This window comes from Leptonychotes weddellii, chromosome 15 (assembly GCF_054177405.1).
Source record: "Leptonychotes weddellii isolate Sample4059 chromosome 15, ASM5417740v2, whole genome shotgun sequence".
Taxonomy (NCBI): Eukaryota; Metazoa; Chordata; class Mammalia; order Carnivora; family Phocidae; genus Leptonychotes; species Leptonychotes weddellii.
In genome coordinates this window covers 36421257-36443893 of record NC_138383.1, presented here as the reverse complement: position 1 = coordinate 36443893, position 22637 = coordinate 36421257, and the positions used below count along the sequence as shown (strand labels likewise).

Here is a 22637-nt window from a genome sequence, read left to right as displayed (position 1 = left end):
GCGCGCCTGGGTGGCTCAGTCAGGTAAGTGACTGCCTTTGGCTCAGGTCATGATCCCGGGGTCCTGGTAGCGAGCCCTGTGTCAGGCTCCCTGCTTCTCCCTCTCCCTCTCCCCCTGCTTGTGCTCTCTCTCTCTGTCACATAAATAAATAAAATCTTAAAAAAAAAAAAATTAACCAGGTTCCTCTCTTCCTGTCAAACCCTTTCTTTCTCCCCTCAGAAATGAGTGGGAGATAATCGAGCCTGATTCCAGTCATTTTTCAAGCCATTGACTAGGAGATAGAGAATTTAGTGCTGATACTAGAAAGTACAGCAGTGGTTCTCCAAGTGTGGTCCATAAACCGGCATCATCCCCAACCTGGAGCTTGCTAGGAACGAAATGCTCAGGCCCTGCCCCAGGTCTACTGCCTCTGAAACTCTGGGGTCGGGCCCAGCAGTCTGTTTTTCACCAGCCCTGCAGGTGGTCCTGAGACATGCATGTTTCAGAGCCATTAACCCAGGACAATACAAGTTCTTTAGCTGACTTTCAAAGCCTGCACCTGATCCACTTTGAATTAACTCTCAACACCGACCATGCACTCGGCATTTCTAGAATGTACCCTTGCCCACCCCCAGCCCTGTCATCTTCTAGCTGACTCTACCCTTAGTGCTCCTTGACCTGGACTCCTCTTCTGTGTGTCTTGCCTGTGATGAGGCATCCTCCATCACCAGTGTTTTAGGGCAGACCCCCCCTCCCTACCAGGAACCTTACCTCGGAGGCATCCATTATGCCCATCATGGGGTACAGGACGATGGGGAGGAGGGCGGTGACAGCCAGGGGCAGAGCCTCGGTGCACCAGAAGAGCGCCATGAGGATGATGGAGTAGGCACAGTAGGCTTCCTGTGGGCGGGAGGGGGGGTAGCAGAGCTGCTGGAGGGGGCAGGCCTGTGTCCCAGAGTCATGTCACCTCTTGCCCCCAGAGAAAACAGGCCATTGGTAACAGTGTAGGGAGAGCCTGTGAAACCCACAGTCATTGATTCCTGAGTCCAAGCTCCCATTTCAAAACGGAAATAAAAAATAAAGCAAGGCACTCACCACCTTGTCTTTGACCTTGGGGAGGCCAGATGTTATAATCCAGCCACACGGGAGGGACTGGAGAGCCTAGAGTTGGGTATCAGGCCCCACCCAGCCCGAGGGGACTGCAGGGGGCCAAAGTGAGGATCCCCTAGATGAGATGGGGGCTCATCTAGATGATACTGGGGCCTGGTCAGTGTGGACTCCTGCCTGGCACCCTGGCCTTCCCTGGCTTTGTGAGAGCCTGCAAGAATCTATTTGTATGACGATGCAATGAATGTTTGTTTCCTCTCCCAGAAGGGGAGCTCCATGAGGACAGAGTCGTGTTTGTGACATCTGGGTGCTTGGAGCTCAGGACCCAGCAGGCTTCAGAGCAAATCTTTTCTGAATGAATGAACCACTGGGAAGTTTAGGAATGGTGGGAGGTCTCCTTCCCAGCAAGCCTGATATGACTATAGCATTACACAATTCCGGGAGCTGCCATACACATTTGCAGAATATGTGAAATGTTCCCCCATCCCTGAGTTGTGCGGGGAACTGGAGGGGAAACCCTGGGTCATCATCTTGCAAGTCTTTGAGCACCAGAAGCTCCTCTTTCTTTCACAGGGCCTCCTTTTGAGTCTAGAGAGACCGGATCTCAGACCTGGGAGGGGACCTGGGGCAGAAATGGCAGTCAGCCTCCAGAGTCATGGGCCACCGGAGGGAGGGAAGGAGGATCATTAGCTAGAAGGAGGCCTCTGGGGCACCTGCCCACTCTTTGTGGAAGGGGCTGCTGGGCTGCGTGCTGGGACATTGGGCTGGGAGGCCTTCTCTCTCACCTGTCTCGACTGCCCTGCCCCTTCTTGTTTTTACACTTGGTGCTGGGCTGTGCTCACCCCTGAGTACCTCCTGCCCTTAGTGCCCTGAAGCTTAGGGAGGGTCCCTGGTGGTAGCCTGGGAGAAGAGGAAGCTGTTGTTTATGGAGCAACTTTTAGGAGCTGGGTGTTTTCACGTAACTCAAACAGCCCTGAAGGTGGGTGTGGCGGGCCCAGGATCTAGAGGAGCTCGAGAGGGTAAGTGGCTCGCTTAAGGTCACAGAACTGGGGAGTGGCAGAGCCAGAATTGAACCCAGGCAAGGCATCCAGACTGCAGAACTCGAAGGGCGTTTCCCCGGTGTTCTGGGAAACCCTGGAGTGGAACAGCACGCAGCCTGCGCACCCCACTCTAGAGCCAGGTCTGTCTGCCTGACGCCAGGCTTGCTTTCTCATCATGAAACTTCCACCAGCTCTCCTCACCCTGGACGTGAACTCTTTGGCCCCAGGGGTGGGGCCACCTTGACCTTCGCCCAGAGACTCACCCCCCGCCCGCCCCAACCAAGAGGCTGGTTCTGCTGAAGTTGCTGTTCTCAAGCTCTTCCTCACCTGCAAGGGAAGCGGCCAGTTACTCATCCTCCCCTGGGGCTAAGGGCAGGCCAGCCCCTCTGGACCCTGGCGTCCCCTCCCCACAACTGACTCGGAATTCTCTGGCCAGAGACAAGGAGGGGGCTGGGCTGCCCGGTCACTGCTGATTCAAGAAGAAAGAGCTGCTAAGGACAGCCAGAAGTATCCTGAGGACTGCTCCGTGCCAGGCCTTGGGCGCCCCATGCTTCGGGTGATTGTCGCATTTCATGGCTCGGTGAGGTAATGACTGACTATGGTTCCCACTCCACAGATGAAGAAACAAAGGTACAAATAAATGAAGTCAATGTCTCAGCATCACACGTTGGCAAGTGAAGAAGCCAGGCCATGTGGTTCTTGAGCCTCAGCTTTCTCTTTCTACCCTGAGCTCCATCCCTTACAGTTGGGGGGTGCCCTCCAGCCTCAGGTTCACAGCGACTAGTGGGGTGTATGTGGATGGGCTGGGGCTCTGGATTCCAACAGAACTGTCTTTCCTGGGGACTGCCACTTCCTGCCATCAAGCTCCGGGCAGGTAAACTCAAACCCCAAACTTTCCCTTCTGAGACCCCATTCCCGTGCTCCAGAGAGAGCTGTTGATAGTTAACCCTGCCCCTGTGAGCTCCAGTGTGTTCTGTCTATGGCTCCCCTACCCCTTTACAACTTCCCCAAGTCCCCCTCCTTGTCGCCTGTCTGTCTCTGGATCAAACCCAAAACCAGGTTCAAAGTCCTATCCAGAAGCTTTCTCTGGCCCAGGTGGCTCTAGCCCTGTGTCCCCATCCTCTCTCTGGCCCAGGTGGCCCTAGCCCGTGTCCCCATCCTCCTGGGCAGTCTTGTCCAGCTGTAGCATAACTTGCTGACCTGTTCTTCCTGGGTCATAGGGTTCTTAACTGGGGCATGGAATTCCAAGGAATCTGAGGGAAAACTATTTCATCTTTGCGCTAACATCTAACTAAGGCTCTAGACATAGGCAACAAAGTCATACTGCAGTTAGTGGTCCCGCGGGTGATTTTGTCACAAAGGCCCTTGATCGTGGCCATCAGCCATCAGGTACGGGCACAGATCAGTTGATGCCGTTATCTCAAAATGTATCTCGAAATATTGTTTCTATCCATCACTCGTTTTGGCATTACGGTAGTTATACCAATGCTAGATCTTTAATGCATGAATAATCACCTGTATTTCTGAATTGCAACTGGCTTTTTCATATTTTTATTACTGTATTTCAAAGTAACTGGGACACCTGGGTGGCTAGGTCGGTTAATCGTCTGCCTTCGGCTCAGGTCGTGATCCCAGGGTTCTGGGATCGAGCCCCGCATCGAGATCCTTACTCAGCAGGGAGTCTGCTTCTCCCTCTCCCACTCCCCATGCTTGTGCTCCCTCTCTCGCTGTATCTCTCTCTGTCAAATAAATAAATAATAAAATCTTAAAAAAAAAAAAGAAATGGTGACTGACTTGGTTTTGGCTCAGGTCGTGATCTCAGGGTCGTGAGATAGAGCCCCAGGTTGGGCTCCACTCGGTGCCCCTTTCCCTCTGCCCTTCCTCTTGTGCTCTTTCTCTCTCCTGAATAAATAAATAAATCTTTAAGAAAAAAAGAATCCCAAGAATAGGATGACCAACTGACTGCGCCACCCAGAGGCCCCTAAGTTCTTCTTTTCAGCTTATCTATTATCTCAGGCAAAAAAGATGCAGGCAAAGCATCCCGTGATGGAAACCAAAACTACCCCCCAAGCAACAGGGACTGCCCTGATAACCGCAAGAACCTGCATGACTGACCCCACGACGGTGGTCAACCTGACCTTTCCTGCCCACCTGCAGGGACCTTTCCTTTGTCCCACATTTTCCTTATAGAAACCTGGATGAACTTTCAGCACTTTGGAGACCGTCTTTGAGACACTAGTTTGCTGTCTTCCAGGTGTCAGCCTTGTTGAAATAAATCCCTTTCTTGTTTTGCCACCACTTGTCTCTCTGCCTTTGGGTTTTGTCAGCGGCGAGTGGCCCAACCTGGTCTGTTTGGGGTCCTCACGGCCAGGTGCTCTTGCTCCCTTGGGTCCCAGTTATATCCCTGTCTTAAGGTGAAGGGAAAGAAAAAAATGGTCTAGCACCCACTACTGTGGCTTCCCTGAATCACCTTGGGAACTTTCTAAACTTCTAGGTCCATCTCCAAGTGGAATTCCTCTCTGGGCAGGAGCAGGGGTCTCTACAAGTTTTTCTTCCTGGCAGCTAATGTTTCTTGCTCCCTCTGTCACTACCTCCCCCTTGCCCTGTCTGGCAGAGGAGGTGCTCTCCAGCCCTGTGCCTCGGCTGAGGATTTGTTCCTCCCTCAGTATTCATTTATGAGCTCCTGAGGACAGGGAAGTGAGTCTTTTCACCTCCGGGTCTCACCCCTGGCTCTTTGGCTGGTGCTGGCCTCCGTGTGAAATCCTCCTTTCCCACTTGTGCCACACCCACCTCTACCCAAAGAAGTCGCTGCTACTGGGAGCCCCTGGGGGTCAAGCCCTGGGCCTCTCAACTGTTCGTCAGGCACTCGTTGGACAAATACTCTCTCCACTCCAGGTCTGCAGTCCTGTTGGTTCTATGCCTCAAATGCCCCCATCGACTTCTCTCCAGCTCTCAGCCACCAGCCTCGTCCAAGCCCCAGCATCTGTCACCAAGACTCCTACAAGGTCTCCTCATTCACCTCTCTTCCTCTCTTGCCCCTGAAATCTCTTCTCTTTGCTGCAGGCAGAGAGATCTCGAGTCACAAATCTGTTTAATCCATACCAATCCTCCAACACGGACACACTCACCTCAAAGCAGCTCAAAGTATCCCACTGCTCTCAGAAGAAGTTTGGGGCTGATTTGAGCCTTCTCCTCCTTGCTCTCTGCTCCAGCCATACTAGCCTTCTTCCAGTTCCTCAAATACTCCATCCTCCTCCCAGCCACAGGGCCTTTGCACACACATAACTTCCTCTCTTCCCACTTTGCCCAGTTGATGTCTACTCATTCTTGAGATCTCAACTCAAGTATTCCTTTTTCGGGGAATCCTCCATGGGTTTGAGACTCGGTTATATTCCCTTTTTTCACACACTAAGCCCCTGTCCCTCTTCTGCACAGCACTTATCACAAGCTATAATTAAACACTTTGTTTCATGAATTTCTTGATTTTACATCAACCTTTTTCATCAGACCGTACTCTCTAGGGAGCTAGGCCCGAGTCTGTTTCTGCCAACCCCATCAGGCACCTACATGGAGTTGACAGTCTGAATGCATGAATGAGAGCACCAGGCACTAGGGACACAGACATGAGTCAGGCCCAGCCCTGGCCCTCCGGACTCTGAGTGCCCCCATGTGGGCTGGCCCCTAGGCCCACGGTGGGCGGGCTGCCCGGCAAAGCCAACAGTGGACAGAAGAGATAAATGCTCAGAGGGCTTCCAAACCCCAAGGCTGGCAGCTTGCTTCTTTTGTAATGGGAAACACAGGTCAGAGGTCAGAAAACCTGCATGCCCAGGCCCAGCTTTATGGGTACGCCTCTCAGCTTTTTCTTTCTTTTTTTTTTTTTTTAAAGATTTTATTTATTTATTTGAGAGAGAGAGAGAATGAGAGACAGAGAGCACGAGAGGGAGGAGAGTCAGAGGGAGAAGCAGACTCTCCGCTGAGCAGGGAGCCCGATGCGGGACCCGATCCCGGGACTCCAGGATCATGACCCGAGCCGAAGGCAGTCGCTTAACCGACTGAGCCACCCAGGCGCCCTCTTTTCTTTTTTTTGTAAGCAACACTGATCAGGGCACCTGGGTGGTTCAGTTGGTTAAGAGTCTGCCTTGGGCTCAGGTTATGATCCCGGGGGCCTGGGATCGGGCCCCTAGTCAGGCTCCCTGCTCAGCTGGAGTCAGGATTCTGCTTCTCCCTCTCCTCGCAGCTCGGGCTCTCTCTCGCTATCTCTCTCTGTCTCTCTCTCAAATAAAGAAAAAAATAAAAAAGCAACACTGATCATTTCCAGCTGTACACACATTTATCTCCTTTATGTGGTTTCCTTACCTGCAAATGGGAATAAAAGAAACACCTGCCTCACCGGGCTATTATAAGGATAAAGGATGTGAATATGTCATAAAGGACCATCGATGGCGATGAGCAGATGGTGGGGCTGGTGTTGGGAGATGAATGTACTCCCGGGATCCTGGGGAACCAGGGTGGATTCATGAGGCCCACATGGAGATGAAAGTGCCAGAGAGTCCAGTGCAGACTCTGGACCCGGGGTGTGGGCAAGATGTGGGACCTGTGGGCATCATGGCCTTTACCCGTGACGGACACAGAGCAGCCCGGGGCTGTTGGGCAGCTGCAAATACGCCCGTAGTCTCCGAGCTGTCACCACTTATTCCTCCTGGTGATTGAAGGTTAACCCAGGGAAGGGGGATGGCTTGGCACACAGGGGGTCACTCCCACTGCCCCTCTGCCCCTGGTGAGCAGGGGATGCTGCTGGCAGTGAGCACTCCCAGGTCTGTGGGTGAGGTGAGGTACTAGGTGGCAGCCGGCCGAGAACCACGGCAAGGGCGAGACCAGAGTAGGACCCCCGACCCTTCCCTGAGCCTCCGTCTGTCTGGGCTGAGGAAGGCTTCCAGAGGGGACACTGAACGGGTGCTGAGGGATGAAGAGGAGTTCAGTGGGTGGGTGGGCAAGAGGTGTTGAAGTGAGGGAGTGAGCAGAGGGGCAAGAGAATGAAGCATAAAAGATCTTGATGCTTTCTTGGAGGGGTATATCGCTTGGAAAAGGCCTTGTCTGCCTTGGGGGAGATCTAGGGCTTTATCGGGAAGACAGTGGTGAAAAGTGAGGCCCTTACAAGGTTTTAAGAGGAGAGAGTGACACGGTGAGGTTACACTAATGCCACTCAATGTGATTTTTTTAAAAACGATTTTATTTACTTTAGAGAGGGAGAGAGAGAACATACATGAGCAGGGGCAGAGGGAGAGAGAGACTCCTAAGCAGGCTTCACACCCAGTGCAAAGCCCGACTTGGGGCTCGATCTCACGACCCTGAGATCATGACCTGAGCCAAAACCAAGAGTCAGATGCTTAACCGACTGAGCCACCCAGGCGCCCCTTGCCCTATGTGATTTTAAAAAATATATGCACAAGTGTTTGTATATATGTGGGAAAATCTCTGATTCAGGGATTCTTACCCTCTTTCTGTACCAGGGTCCCCTTGGCAGCCTGACGAAGGCTTCTAACTCGTTAGAATCATGTTTTTAAATACATTAAGTAAAATGCATAGAATTATAAAGGAAACCAATTATATTGAAATACAGTTATTAAAATATGAAAAATGGACAAGGTCATGATATATGTTACTCTGTCTCAGCTAATAAGACCTTGGCTAATGGTTACTGTAACTACAAAGTCATGAGGAACTTAAACAGTATTTCAAGGTGCTTGCAACAGCTCCAAGGCAATGGGACTGTACCGTCCACTTGCCCTGGCAGCAAAATCAAAGATATGGTTAATACCACTGTGGTTTGTTATCTACATTCATAACAGAAGGAAGTGCTAAATTTTCTTTAGAGGTTATTGACAATAAAATATAGGGTTTTTGTTTTTTTTTCCCCATCTAAGTTCACAGACTCCCTGAATTCTCCCCACAGATTCCCAAGGAGGAAGAGTCCCTGCTCTGGAGGACAGCCACCATGCTGGTCACTGAGACTGCCCTCTGGACAGCCACGGGGATGAGGGTGGGAGCAGGACCTCTCCATTTCACTCTCTGGTACCGTCAAATTTCATACGATGTGAGTGTGCCATCTAATTAAATAAATACATCATCTAAAGATAAAATTAGGGGGGGCGCCTGGGTGGCTCAGTCAGTTAAGTGTCTGCCTTCAGCTCAGGTCATGATGCCGGAGTCCCGGGATCGAGCCCCACGTCGGGCTCCCTGCCCAGTGGGGAACCTGCTTCTCCCTCTCCTTCCTGTTCATGTTCTCACTTGCCATCTCTGTCTCTCTCTCTCTCAAATAAATAAAGTCTAAAATAAAATAAAGATGAAAATAGGGAGCTTAGACCTGCTATATTGTGGCGGGTGAATTGGAAGCCACAGGATGGGAGGCTGGGAGGCCCCAGGAGGCCCTAGGAGGCGTGCTGGGTGTCCAGTGGGCAGATGGCGGGGCTCAGAGCAGGTCATGGCAGTGGAGATAGAAAGGACAGACTCCAGAGAGGGTAGGAGAAGACAGGGTTTGGGTGAGGGCTGATGGCTTGGATAGGGAGGAATGGGAGGAGAACACTCCCACGTGCCTGCCCTGGGTGTCTAGACGCATGGCAGTGACCCCAGGGAGAGGAGGCGGGCTGAAGGGACTTGGGGAAGGAGGTGCAGAGTAGGCTGGGGTGTGTGATATTCTTTCTAGGAATACTGGGCCCATGCTAAATACCTAATCTTTTCAAGAGACTGAATTTGCAAAGGCGACGATGGCCAGTCCACATATAAAAATATGTCCTGCAGTCTGTGCAGCAACCAGCCCGGGTAGCCAAACCACAGCCTCTACAGCAATTGGCCCAGTCTGGATTTGCTCAATGACGGCCAGCTTTCCTGTTCCGCCCCCACTCTCTACCCCCACTTCCAACTCTGGACCAACCAGTGAAAGCCAAATACGCATCCCTAAGCAATCACCCAAGATGCCCCGCGTCGATCGGCCCCCTCCGGCTTCCCCTGCTAACAGCCTCTAGTTGGGGCGCCCCTGAAGCCTCCCCTTTCCCGCTCGTAAGCATTCCGGCCCCCGCCGGCCTTTGAGGCTCTGCTAAAAGCAAGCAATGGAGGCTGGCTGGCTGCCTGTCTTCCCTCTGCCTGATCTCACTCTGGAGATCTTTGTTTAGTTCTGCACCACAGTGTGAATGAGTTGGTTGCATCATCTTCTGTTCTAAGAGGCCAAAGGGAAACAATGGGTCTCTGAGTATCAGAGAAGACAAATGTGGGGGGAAGAGTCCTGACCTCCCAGTTTGGGCTGGGGGCCAGGTCTGCCTGTGTCCACTGAAGAGCAAAATGGCAGGCAGGAGTGACTGTGAGCAAAGCATTCCCACACTCCATGTGTTCGATCCCCACAACAGCCCAGGCCTTGCCACTGGGTTCTATCCAGGAAACTACTGTTGAAGATTCTACCTTGTTTGCCCATTCCTGACCCTCACCTAGCAGGTGCTGATGGGCATGGACATAATTTGATAATTTGGGAACAAAGTCCAGACTGGGGAAACGTCTCTCTCTCCTCCAGGCATCTCCTCCGGCCTTGGAGGCTGAGTCCTAATCCTACTCCCAGGCCCCCCAGAGGCCAGAAAACCTGTCTCCAGGTGGTGGCTACACTTAGGGACACCTCACTGCTCTTGTGCGGGTGACCAGCTGCACCTCACCTTCCTGATTCATAGGTGGGGACACTGAGGCCCTCTCGTCAGGACAACAGCCCCTGTGAACAGAAGTCATCTCTGGAAAAGAAGTCAGGTGTCCACGCAGTGCCTCGGGCTAGCTGTGCTTTCCAGGGGCTAGGAATTCAGACGAGAGGCACAGGGCACAGGCAACCACCCTGTACCGGGCCCCAGGTACCAGGAACCCTATGTACATGGGTTCTTGTTCTATCTTCACGCAGTCCCTTAGAGTGGAGAGGGTTGGTGAGGTCAGAGGCTATACATGGTACAGAGTGGATTTGGACCCACATCTGTCTGGCTCCCAAATCCGTTTTGTTCCCTGGACTCTGCCTTCTTGACCAAGAGCCAGGAGGTTTCAAAAGATAAAGGCGGACCCCAGAACTGAGGTCCAGATTCCACGTTCAGTCTTCATGTCCACAGTGAATCATCTAAGTCCTGCTCCGTCTCTGGAGCTCAGGAATAGCTTTTAGTCAGGGTATTTTAATTATACGGGTCTTAAAGCTCACGCGGGCAGGCAACAACATACCGTGCGTATAGTCTAGGAGTGCAGCTGATTCCGATGAAGAAATTCTGCCTCCTGTTCTTCCTGTAAATACAATCTGGATTCTAGCTAAGCTCTGTCCTGGCAAACACTGTGCCCCTAGGAGACTGTTTTTCCAGATGGTCCCATGGGGAGGGGGGAAACCAGCATTTTTGACCCTAAAAATCCTCACTCCTTCTCCTGGCCTTGCAGGGCTGACGACATTGGCTCACCTCCCCCTTCCTCCCTAACTGAACATACACCGTCTTGCCCGCGGCTCAGCTCCCCATGCCACGCTGGCCTTGTTCATCCCTCCAGCTTGCCAAGCTCACTCCTGGCCTTGGGCCTTTGCACCGTGTGTTCTGCCTGGACAGCTCTTTGCTCAGAGCTGTGCTTGACTGCCTCTCACTCGCCATTCAGGTCCGAGGGTAAATACCATTGCTCCGGGAGGCCTTCCCTGACCACCTATCCCGAGCAACCCATCCCTAAGCCATAGTCACAGCCTGTCCTACGGTTTTCACAGCATATGCTTCTGCGTGTCTTTCCAGCCCCATCCCCCCGCACCTAAACAGTCCTTGTGACGTAGTACGTGCTCCCTGATGGGTGAGCGAGTGGGTGTCAGGTTTGGGGCACACCCATGGTGCTTCTCACTGTCTGGTGGCAGGGTTGGGGGAGCAGTGAGGAGGCCCTGTCCTCCTCACTGTCCCTTGTCCCCTGGGGCCACCAGAGGATGACGAGCATTTCCAGGATTCGGTTGCTATTTCTGGAACACACCCTACGATTCCAGCCCCGACACCTTTGCTCCTGCAGTTGCCTTCCCCCGGCCTGCCTGCTAAGGATGCCTCGGACTGTCGGCGTCCCACTCAGCCTTCAGGGCCCCACTCAAAGGCCACCTGCTTGGGGTTCGCCCCTGACTCAGTGGGAAGAATTTGCTCCCTCTTCTGAGCTCCTCAGCCTTCCAGCTATATCTCTGGGTAAATACATGTGTCTCTGACAGCAACCTAAGGACAGAAGCTTCTGCTCCTTTTCAGTAACCCCTAGCACAGAGCAGGAGCTCATCAGACTGCAGCACAGTGGGAGGACTGGCTGCTGGCTGGATGGACACGAGGGTAGGTGGCTCAAGAGGTGACTCATAACGGGGCCACCAGCCTGTATCCCTGGACAGCCTCGGGCAGAGACCCCCAAGGCCGGGTTCCAGTTTAGCCTTTGCCTTTCTCCAGCTGGGACTTCGGACAAATTACTACTCTGGGCCTCAATTGATATGTCTGTAAAATGGGGTAATAGTAGTACCCTCACAGTAACTCAGAGGTTATTATGAGACATAAATGGGTTAGTGCTTTGCAGTGCTTGGCACCATGGCTAGCACGTAAAAAATACTCAGTAAATATCAACTGTTACTATATGGACTACCCGTCTGAGCCTTGTGTGGGGCTCTTCCTTCCCACTTTAGGGGCCAGGGGCATGGAGGTAAGCTTGGGGACTCACTACAGACAGCAGGGCCTCAACACAAGGTCCTCTTTGCCCACATTCCTGCATTTATTCTACAGGTGTTTGTTGAGCATCTACTATGTGCCAGGTACTGGGGATTCTGCATGGAAAAAGACAAAGTCCCTGCCCTCATGGAGCCTACAGTCTAGTGTGGGTAGTCGGAGAATAAATAGAAAATAAACAAGTGCATCATTTCAGATAGTGAAAGCTCTTTACATAGAACAACAGGGGTTCCTAATAGAGCCTGACTGGCGACAGTCAGGGAAGGCTTTTTCTGAGGAGGTGGATTGAGGCTGAAACCCAAGGAGTGAGAAGCAGTCATCTGGGAAAGAAGATTCCAGGCAAGGAGACCGAGAAATTTGAGGAGCTTGGAGAAGGTGGGTGAGGCTGGAGAAGAGTGAAGGAAGAGGGACGATATGAGGCATTGGGGACCACGGAGTCTCCAGGAGTGGAGCCCCAGGGACTCCTGGCTACTCTAAGAGGTTTGGGTTTTATTTCGAGTTTGACGAGAAGCCTGTGTAAGGGCTTCCACAGGGTGTGGTTGGGTGAAGAATGGTCTGGGGAGGGAGAGGAGAGAAATGATGGCGGCCTGGACCCACTTGGGAGGCAGTGGCAAGCAATCCCATTCAGCTATTTCATAGATCTCGAGTCAACAGGACCCGCTGGTGCATGTGGAAATGAAGGAAAAAGAGGAATCAGGAATGGCTCTGGGGCGCCTGGCTGGCTCAGTGGGTAGAGCATGCAATTCTTGATCTCGGGGTTGTGAGTTCGAGCCCCACGTTGGGTGTAGAGATTACTTAAAAATAAAATATTAAAAAAAAAAAAGGAGTGGCTTGGAAGTAGAAAGTTGAACCACATCTTGGTAAGAGAGCAGGAAGAGCCAGCTGGAAAAGATGAGCAAGCGGTGTTGTTTTGGATGGTAAATGTAGAAGCATATGCTGTTTAAAAGAGAAGATTCAGGGGCGCCTGGGTGGCTCAGTCGTTAGGCCTCTGCCTTCAGCTCAGGTCATGATCCCAGGGTCCTGGGATCGAGCCCCACATCGGGCTCCCTGCTCGGCGGGAAGCCTGCTTCTCCCTCTCCCACTCCCTCTGCTTGTGTTCCCTCTCTCGCTGTGTCTCTCTCTATCAAATAAATAAATAAAATCTTTGAAAAAAATAAAATAAAATAAAAGAGAAGATTCAGGAGCAAGTGTCCAGTGTTAGCTGGGTAATACTGAGTTTAGAGGTTAGGGCTGGGGTTAAGATTGGAGAGTTGTCAGTATGCAGACAGCCAAAGTCACCTAGGGAGAGAGTGGGAATGGGGGGAGAGTGGGGGGTGGAGATGGTGGGGGTGGGGGGTGCGGGGTGGGGGGTAAGGGGGAGTGGAAGGTAGCCCCTTGGAGACTGGAGCTGTCTTAAGGAAAGACCCGAGCCGTGCAGACAGATTTGGAGGCCTTCCATCTTGAGAGAGACAAAGAAAGCAGGCCTCTGTGGAGGGATTGTGGGATTCAAGGAGGGTCTGTTTGGTTTTTTACAGTGAGAGAGATTGTATGCTGATGGGAGAGATTAGGAGAGAGGGGAAAATTGATGAGGCTGGAGAGGGGATAAAGTCCTTGAGAGGAGCTGGTTTCCAGGGCTCGAGCCGAGGGGCCAGATTCCACAGGGAGGACCGGGAACAGTTCATCCGAGTCAGGACAGGGATGAAAGCGTCTGTGAGGCCAAAGCAGGCAGCAGGGCTGGGGCGGGAGAGGGGTGCGGGGGGGGCTCCTGACTCCTAGCCCTCCCGCCAGGGGGCCTGGCTTCCCCTGACTCCAGCTTTCCTGTGCGACCCTCGGCAAGTTGCTGAATCTTTCTGGGCTGTACTTTCCTGAGGAGGGAAATGGGAATCAGGGTCCCTGCCTGTCCTTCCTCCTGCAGTGAACACACTTGGCCCAAGCTGTCTGAAAACCCATCGGATGGGTCCCCAGCACGGAGCTGTCCCTGGCTTTGGCCCGAGAGGAGGGTCTTAAAGGTCAGCCAGGCCTTGTCACTTACCAAGTGTCAGGGGTTCAAGAGCTGGGCCACGGTATCCCCATTCTCTCACCCCTTTGGGATACCATGAACAAAAAGCTTGCCTCGATTTCCCTTTTTGTGATAAAAGGATGATAATGGGCAGGCCTGGGGTTGTGGGTGGGGCCAGGGCCAGGATCCTGTCCCGTCCTCGAGGAGGCAGCAGGGTGAAGAGAAGCTAGACCACACCCCCAGGTCTGCCACAGTCTGTGACCTACCGGGTGAAGCTTGAGCTTCAAGACCCTCCTCCTGAACTGACCCTTCCCAAAAGCCCCATAATCTTAGATTCATAATTTTATGGTCTTTTACTTACAAGGGGGCCTCCAAAATGTATTATAGCCAAGCTCCATGAAACCAGAATCTGCCTTGGGATTTGGGTAAGTGACTTAACCTCACTTTTCCCATCTGTAAATTGGGATAGGCAGGCTTGCCTCTTAAGGTGAGAGGAAGGGTCCATCAGGGGGAGGGGGAAGATGAGAGGAAGGGTTACTGGGTGCACAGTCCAGGGCTTGTGGTGGGGGCTCCAGTAAATTGGAGCCGAAGTTATGGTACCTGCTGCTTGGTGGAGGGAAGTAGGCTGTAAGCGCTTCTCCCTCCATCCAGGGTACACTGTCTATGGTGCCCACCGGCAGGGTCCTGTTGTCCAATTCCTACCCCTCTCCCTCAGCTGACTTAGCCCTTGGGATCAAGGGTGAGCTCTTTCTCTTTCTGTTTACACTCTTATTTATTTATTTTTTAAGATTTTATTTATTTATTTGAGAGAGAGAGAGTGCGTGGCAGAGGGAGAAGCAGGCTCCCCGTGGAGCAGGGAGCCAGACGCGGGGCTCGATCCCAGGACCCTGGGATCATGACCTGAGCCGAAGGCAGAGCCTTAACCGGTTGAGCCGCCCAGGCGTCCCTCTGGTTGCACTCTTAAAGGCATAAACTGCCCGAAGCCAGCTTCCTCCTACTCCCTTTCACTGGTTTCCAGCAGCCAGCCCCGCTCACGTCCCACTGAGCCCAGCAAGGCTGGGCGAGCACACAGTAGGCAGAGAACCCCAGCTGCCTCCACCTGCACCCCCTTTCCGGAACTGGCTTCCTATCTCCCAAGGCAGTAGATTTCGAGTACACCTAAGCAATTCGCCTTGGGCTGCTAATCCTGGGTGCCAAGCAAAAGCCCCCTTTGACCTCTCAACCCTCAGTCTCGGGAGAACCAGGAGGTCATAGCCTCATTTCCAGGCCAGGGAAGGATGAGTAAACTATGCTGGTCCTAAGGATGCCCAGCCCTCGTCCAGACTGCCCTCCACCCCTTTGGAGCCAAACCCAGAGTCCTTACCCTTCTGGGGAGGAGGATGGGCAGGGGCAGCAGAAAAATGGGCAGGAAGAACACAAGCAGGTAGGAACGATAGGCCCACAGGCCCTGCCAGCAGGTGGCCATGGTGTGGACCCGCAAGGGTTGCTGGAGCCGTGGCATCCGGGATCCACTGAGCTGAAGGAGCGATACAGCAGGTAGGCAGCCAGCCAGGGCAAGCTTATATAAAGCTGGTTGAGTGTTAACCATTGACCCACCCTGGCAATCAGACTGTTTTGGAGTCCAGGAGGTGAGAGTAAGGAGGAGGGACCTGCCGGAGGTGTAAAGATCAGGAAGACTTTGCAAAGAAAGGAATAAAAGCTTCAGGTTCTTCCAAGAAGTTAAGCCCAGTTAACTCCTGTGCGGAGGCTGCTAAGGGCTGCGTCTGGAGGAATTGGAGAAGGAAGGGTGTCCGGGAAGCCCCAGAGCCAGCCTCTGTGGGGCAAGACCCCTGCCCCCCAGCTCAGCCTCCCCTCTCTCCTTTTATTCCCCCAAAGCGGGTTATCCTCACAGCGGTTCCTACTGGGCCCAGCAAGGCAGCCCTGCCTCCAGATGCCCTGCCCTCCAGGAGTTTCCAGTCTAAGATTGAGTCCCGCCAGTCTGAAGTAAGCCCTCCTCCTCCTCCTTCCAGGTATCAAGGAAACTGTCAAAGTTACCTGTTCTGACTATCTCCTATTCACTGTGTGACGTTGAGCCACTGACTTAACCTCTCTGAATAACCACTTCCTTGTTCTGCTGGAACATCTTTCTATTTTGAGGCATAGATGAGACAAGCTATGGTATGTTGATCATAAAAGGTTAGCTTTTTTTTTTTTTTTTAAAGATTTTATTTATTCATTTGAGACACAGAGATACAGAGAGAGAGCATGAGCAGGGAGAGAGGCAGAGGGAGAAGGAGAAACAGGCTCCCTGCTGAGGCAGGAGCCCGATGCGGGGCTCGATCCCAGGACCCTGGGATCATGACCTGAGCCGAAGTCAGATGCTTAACGACTGAGCCACCCAGGCACCCCAAAAGGTTAGCTTTTTAAAGTTCTTCCTGGTCCCCCACCCTTACCCCAAACTGCCATAGAAGACCAGAGAGATCTTGATCTCTCCATTTGTACATCGTCTATCCATCCATTCACCCATCCCATTCACCAGACAAGTATTTAGCACCAATTGTAATTCAGCCCTGTGTTCAGTGCCAGGGATGCAGAAATTAAGATGATGCTGGTAATAGTGAACATTTGTTTAGCATTTAGTACAAGCTAGTTGGCGTACTATTTCATTTACTCTGTAGAAACACACTACGAATTAGGTGTAACTATTCTATTTTACAGGTGGGACAACTGAGGGCCCAGGACACAGAGCCAGCCAGAATTCGAACATGCTTTCTGAGTGCGCTGGGGAGGTCTAAACCCATCCAGGGGGCACCAGGTGAAAGGAGAGAATGAGGAGTGTGGGGCATGTGAGCTAAAACTTGGAAGTGGAGTCTGTATAATTTGGTCACCAGGTGCTGAAGGGAAGATAGCTGGCAGGGAGAAGAAGGAGCTAAGGCCTGGAGGGTGGTGTGTGCGTAGAGGTGTTTGTGTTGGAGGGGGCGGGTTGTGGGTTGCAAGGAATTGCTGGAGTCTGTCCACCCAGAGCCTCTGTCTCCTGGTGCCCTCACCCTTCCCCCACCCCATACTGCACACAGGAGAAATTCGATCCATATTTCCACGATTCTGTTAATGATCCGTGTGTGCCTGGATAAGAAGGCAGGGTGTCAGGGAGAATATTTCAGGATGTAAAGACAGTCTGGGCAAAGATGCGGAACCATGGCGGAGTTTAGAGAACAGAAGGTTCTCTGTGGTTGGAGTATGGGTTTGTGGGGGGCAGGACTGAGAGCCAATAGCCACACTTCCAGGGGGTTCAACGGCCTGGCCTGGGCTGGTATGCCAATGAGATCCTCCTGGAGCCAGTGAGGTCTACGGGAGAGAGACCCCTGGTGCCCTCTGCAAGGAGAGCAGAGAGCTATGGAGACAATCAGGTCACAGGCTGTTGGGGCCAGGCTGGTGGGAAGCTACCATAAGATAGGACAGACAGGCCGCCCTACACCCCTGTCCGGGGTATGGCTTCTCCCCTCCCACTCAGCCAGCCTGCCGCCTGCTTAGGGCAAGGTGAGGAGTAGTCAGGAAGCACAGGACAAAGGGTTTCAGATACCCAAGACAATACCTGAATTCTGTCTCAACTCAGAGGTGGCTTCTTCTCTGAGTGAGCCCCTAGGCTTCTTCCCTAGAGGAGCCCCGAGGGGAGCAGGGCTGGGCCTCCTGCAGAGAGGAGACGTCCAGTATGTGTGTCATCTGCATCCCAGTTTACCCAGCTCTCCATACCAAGCTGATGTGGGCTCAGAGCAGGGAAGTCCCTCACCCAGGGTTACACAGCCCGCGAGAAACTGAGGAAGCTTCCAGATTCATATCCGAGACCGTGTGTGCGCTCTGCCCAGCCCTCCGTGTCCTGGGCCCCCGTGATGACACTGGACAAAAGTTAGAGAGTCACTTTCACTGAGACCCCACCCCCCCACCCCAGGCTTCACATTTGCAACCGTCTTCAAAGTCATTTCCCCTTGGGACCCTTGCTGAGTCTCTTTTGAGGCCCTGTGGCAGCTTGCCGGGGCTGCATCACCAGGAGCCAGGCCCCGTCAGTGATTAGTTCATCTTCAAGGCAGTCCTGAGACCACTGGGGAGTCTCCGCTCAACACTTACATTAGGAGGACTTTCCCCCCACCTGGTGGTCACAGCCAGGGCCCCACTCCCCCAAGCCTTGCTCATTTTACCCCCCTCCATTTCCTTTAATGATTGCTGCAAATAACTGGTGTTTTTGTTTTTTGTTTTTTGGCTCCTAGTGCATGTAAACAACCCGTGGCAGGATGCTGTGACTGTCTTTCTTCAGTCTTTGTGGGGCCCTTCCTGTGACAGGCCTCTGCATGATCTCAGGGAGGGGTCCTGACCTTGCACTTGGACCGTTGACCCTCTTGGAGAGGGCCGCCTGGGAACAGCTGAGAAGGTCCTAGCTGGACAGGAGGTGGTCCCTGACTTACAAGAACCAGCCTATCCTCAGAATCAAGAGGCAGATACGCTGGAGAGAGAGCCAAGGCTGGGGCTGGGGCCCAAAGGTGGCTTTTAGGAAGTTCGGACCAGGACGCAGGGGTGGGCATTCAGACAAAAGCAACTGGGGTTGAGCAGGTAGGGGTTGGAGCCCGCAGGGGCACGGTCCAAGTGGTCCCAGAAAGGTGGGAAAGGCTGGACGTGGTAGGAGACACCAGAGATGAGTTGTAAGAGCTGGAGCTGCCTGGCCTAAAGGGGAGAAGACAGGATGTGGGGTGGCCTGCAGATCCTTGGCTGAAGCATAGGGCGTGAGTGTTCTCATGGACAGAGAGGACTGCAGGGAGCAAGGTAGGAAGGCACACTGCAGCTTTTTTGAGGGCCCCCTGGTGAAAGGTGATATGTGTCCCAGCCCTGGAAGGTCCCCTCCTGGGTGGCCAACCTGTCCTGAGGCAGGAGGGAGAGATGGAGATCCTACGTTGCGTGGGGGGCCGGCACCTTGCTCAGAGCTCTGAGAATCCCAGACCCAGAATCTGACTCCAGAGGCCCTTGTCTTCCAGTGCCTTTCCGACGGGGCATGTTCATTTGATCTTTTCCCTGCTCCTATCCCCACCCCGCCCCCACAGCACCTTGCCGGCTGCTCAGAAGGTACTTACATGACCCTGTGAGATCCCATCCTTGTGATGCAGGCTGGCTGGGGCTGAGGACGCAGAGGGAGTCCTCGGAACCAGCCAAGAAGTTCCTTGGCTTCACGCAGGATAGAAATCAAACGTGAGGGGCACCTGGGTGGCTCAGTTGTTAAGCGTCTGCCTTCGGCTCAGGTCATGATCCCAGGGTCCTGGGATCGAGCCCCACCATCAGGCTCCCAGCTCTGCGAGAAGCCTGCTTCTTCCTCTCCCACTCCCCCTGCTTGTGTTCCCTCTCTCGCTGTGTCTCTCTCTGTCAGATAAATAAAATCTTAAAAAAAAAAAATCACACGTGAGCCAAGAGGAAGCAAGACAGTTTATTAAAGATATAGAGAAAGTGTAGATACAGACAGAGTGTCAGGGAGACGCTAGGAGGAAGGAGAGTGAGTCTTGTCTTTGCTTGGGGCCTGTGGTTTTTTTTTAAGGAACGTGGTCCAGCGCGGGTGTCTTCTCAGTAATCCAGGAACAAAGATGAGCCTTTAGGTGTCCTCCAGAAGTCACCTATGCCCTGGACCAGGGGTCTTGATGAGTCAGTGGTCTTGGAAAATGGTCATGACCAACGACCCTGTCCGGTCATTCCTTAGATGTTATCCATTGTGCTGGAAGACTCCAAAGAAATCACTAACTCCTTGACATGCATTATCTGTGCTCTAAGGCATGCGTAAGGTGGGGGGTGTAGGGCCTGGGAAGACTCAAAACAGGAAAAGGAGTCAAAAAAGCAGTTTCTCACGCAGTCCATGTAGTTGCCCTGTCTCATTTGTTTCCCTCTTTGCCTCAGCTCTCACCACTCCTGCCATGACTCCACTCTCCAGAGTCTCACCTGGCCCTGTATTTACTAAGATCTCCAGGAGGGCCTACGCTCTTGCTTCTCTTAGGCGTACTCTCCCTGCCTCCCTCCCTCCCGCATTGCTGGTTAAATCTTGTTCACTCTTCATGTCTCAGTCTAAGACTGAACTTCCTTTGCGAATGTTCATTACCAACTGGAACAGGTCCCCTATCACAGCACAAGCACATGGGATGCTGCATTTCATTCTCATCCACCAGACTCTAAGTTCCAGGAGGGTAAGTCTGTCCTGTATGATTGTCCCTATATCCCTCTTCAGCCTCTTTAGCGAATACCCAACAAATACATGTTGAAAGGATGGATGGGTGGGTGGGTGGGTAGATAGGGTGCCCATGTGATAATTTATAAGGTTCATGCCAGACAGTGAAGCCCTCTTTCCATCATGTTCTGGAGCTGGTCTCTGGATCTTTCAATAGCACGATGGGGGCCATTGGTCAGATAAGAAGGCAAAGAAGTCAATGGGTTTTTACCACCATCAAGATTGTGAAGAGGAAATAAGGAATAACACTTTCAGGTTGGCCCTGCCCACCTACTCTGGAAGCTGAGCCTAGGCAAGAATCTACAGAATGTTCTGATGCTAATAGGGACCTGAGGCTCATTTAGATACACTCAGCCCAAGAACCACCTCCCTGCATTACTGAGCAACAAGCCTGTCCTCCTGTCTTCCAAGTTTCTACACCTAGTTCTTTTTAAAAATTGTGATATAATATACATAAGGTAAAATTTACCATCTTGGTCATTTTTATGTGTACAGGTCAGTACTGTTAAGTATAATCATATCGTTTTGCAACCAGTCTCCAGAACTTTTTCATCTTGCAAAACCGAAACTCTATACCCATTAAGCAAAAACTCCCACCCCTCTCCCCCCAAGCCCTGGCAACCACTGCTCTACTTTCTGGTTCTGTAAGTTCTACTTTTTTTTCTTTTTTTAAAAATAGGCTTCATGCCCAACGTGGGGCTCAAACTCATGACCCCAAGATCAAGAGTGTTTGTCTTTTTGTGACTGCCTCATTTCACTTAGCAGAATGTCCTCAAGGTTCATCCATGTTATAGCACATGTCAGAGTTCCCTTCCTCTTTAAGGCTAGTATTCCATTGTATAAATATACCACATTTTATTTATCTCTTCATCCATGGACACTTGAGTTGTTTCCACCTTTTGGCTATTGTGAATAATGCTGCTACAAACATATCACTTTGAACTCGATTTCAATTCTTTTGGCTATATACCCAGAGATGGGATTGCTAGATCATGTGTTAATTCGGTTTTTAGTTTTTTGAGGAAATTCTATACTGTTTTCCATAACGGCTGCACCATTTTACATTCCCACCAACAGTGCACGAGGGTTCCAATTTCCCCACATCCTTGCCAACACTTGTTATTTTCTGTTTTTGTGTTTTTTTGTTTTTTTGCTTGTCTGTTTCAGTGCAGCCATCCTAATGGGTATGAGGTGATATCTCGTTGTGGTTTTAATTTGCCTTTCCCTAAAGATAAGTGATGTTGAGCTTCCTTTCATATGCTTGTTGGCCATTTGTATATTTTGGAGAAATGTCTATTGACCCTTTCCCCATTTTTAAAAGAAGTTATTTGTTTTTTGTTGTTGTTTTTGTTGCTGCTGAGTTGTAGGAGTCCTTTATTTATTCTGGATATTAACCCCTTGTCAGATATATGATGTACAAATATTTTTCTTATATTCCACAGGTTGCCTTTTCACTCTGCTGATTGCATCCTTAGATGCATATACCCAGCTCTCTTGAGGTCTGTTTTCTCATTTAAACTTTCTTTTTACATTTATTTTAACCTGCTTTTATCTATCTCGATAATGTGCAGAGGCCACAGAACCGGGAAGAGATGGTGAGATTAATGCTGGCTTCCAATCTTTGGGTCTCTGAACCTGATCCCATCCATTCATTATCCATCCAGTAGTCAATCAGTCATTCATTCATTCATCAGACACAGAGGAGCATGGCAGAGTTTTGGAATCAAACAGACCTAGGTTTGAATCCTGCCTTTGTATCCTTAGTGCCTACATGACTTTGGACAGAACAGCCTCTCTGAGCTTCAGTTCTGCTGTATAAAGCAGCAAAGAAACTGAAAATGTAACTGGAAGAATGAATCTACCTTGCGGTTGTGGGAAGAGCTAGGACTGTGTGCAAATAGGCCGACCGGGGTGGGGACTCCTTAAAGGCGGCCAACTGTAATTTCTTGGTGGCTAGTACTGGGGAACACAACCCTTCCCCAGGGCCCCTTGAGTCTCAGGATCAATGCTCTCTTAGGGTTCAACTTCAGTTTATTTGCTCAAGAGATCATGACTTGTTGACAAATGTAACAGGACTCTGCCTGACCAAGCCTCTCCCAAATGTGACAGTGACAAAGTTTCCCTTCGGTCCTGACCTTGAAGGCTGGGAGGCAGGGAGTGTGTTCTGGCTGGCAAGGAGGCTGTGTTTGAGGAAAGCAAAGACTTGTATAAAAGACCTTTCACTGGTGACAGCAGTACTTAATCAGATTGTTCTGGGTGGGGAGTGACAATAAAGGTGGTGACAGTGTTTGTTTGGATCATAGAACTCTCTGACTCGGAGAGCAACTGGAAGACTGCCCAGAAGAGGAGCGAGGCCTGCTCGGTCCTCCCAGGGAGAAACCATCTTCCCCTCTTGCGAAAGAGTCTTCAGCTTTCCAAAGCCTAAAAAGCAGCTCCCGGGGCGCCTGGGTGGCTCAGTCATTAAGCGTCTGCCTTCGGCTCAGGTCATCATCCCAGGGTCCTGGGATCGAGCCCCGCATCGGGCTCCCTGCTCAGCGGAGAGTCTGCTTCTCCCTCTCCCACTCCCCCCTGCTTATGTTCCCTCT

General features: G+C 51.8%; 1 protein-coding gene and 1 long non-coding RNA gene across 4 annotated transcripts in view; one reads left to right on the top strand and one right to left on the bottom strand.

The window, feature by feature from the left end:
* SLC13A2 (solute carrier family 13 member 2) overlaps positions 1–15440 on the bottom strand; it is a 23249-nt gene extending 7809 nt beyond the window's left edge. Inside the window, exons 1-2 of one of the 2 annotated variants that reach the window (XM_031026231.2) lie at positions 15187–15440; positions 751–879 (exon numbers count right to left, since the gene is read on the bottom strand). In XM_031026231.2, coding sequence (XP_030882091.2) covers positions 751–879; positions 15187–15411 — 354 coding nt within the window. In that variant the 5' untranslated portion in view covers positions 15412–15440. The remainder of the gene's footprint in view (positions 1–750; positions 880–15186) is intronic. The other variant, XM_081805429.1, reaches the window with a different exon arrangement.
* LOC145717394 (uncharacterized) lies at positions 15358–22637 on the top strand. 2 transcript variants are annotated; one of them, XR_014140576.1, is made up of 3 exons: positions 15358–15806; positions 21495–21551; positions 22356–22637. It is a non-coding gene; the product is annotated as an uncharacterized LOC145717394 (long non-coding RNA). The 2 variants fall into 2 exon arrangements; XR_014140575.1 differs by lacking the exon at positions 15358–15806 and adding an exon at positions 19264–20011.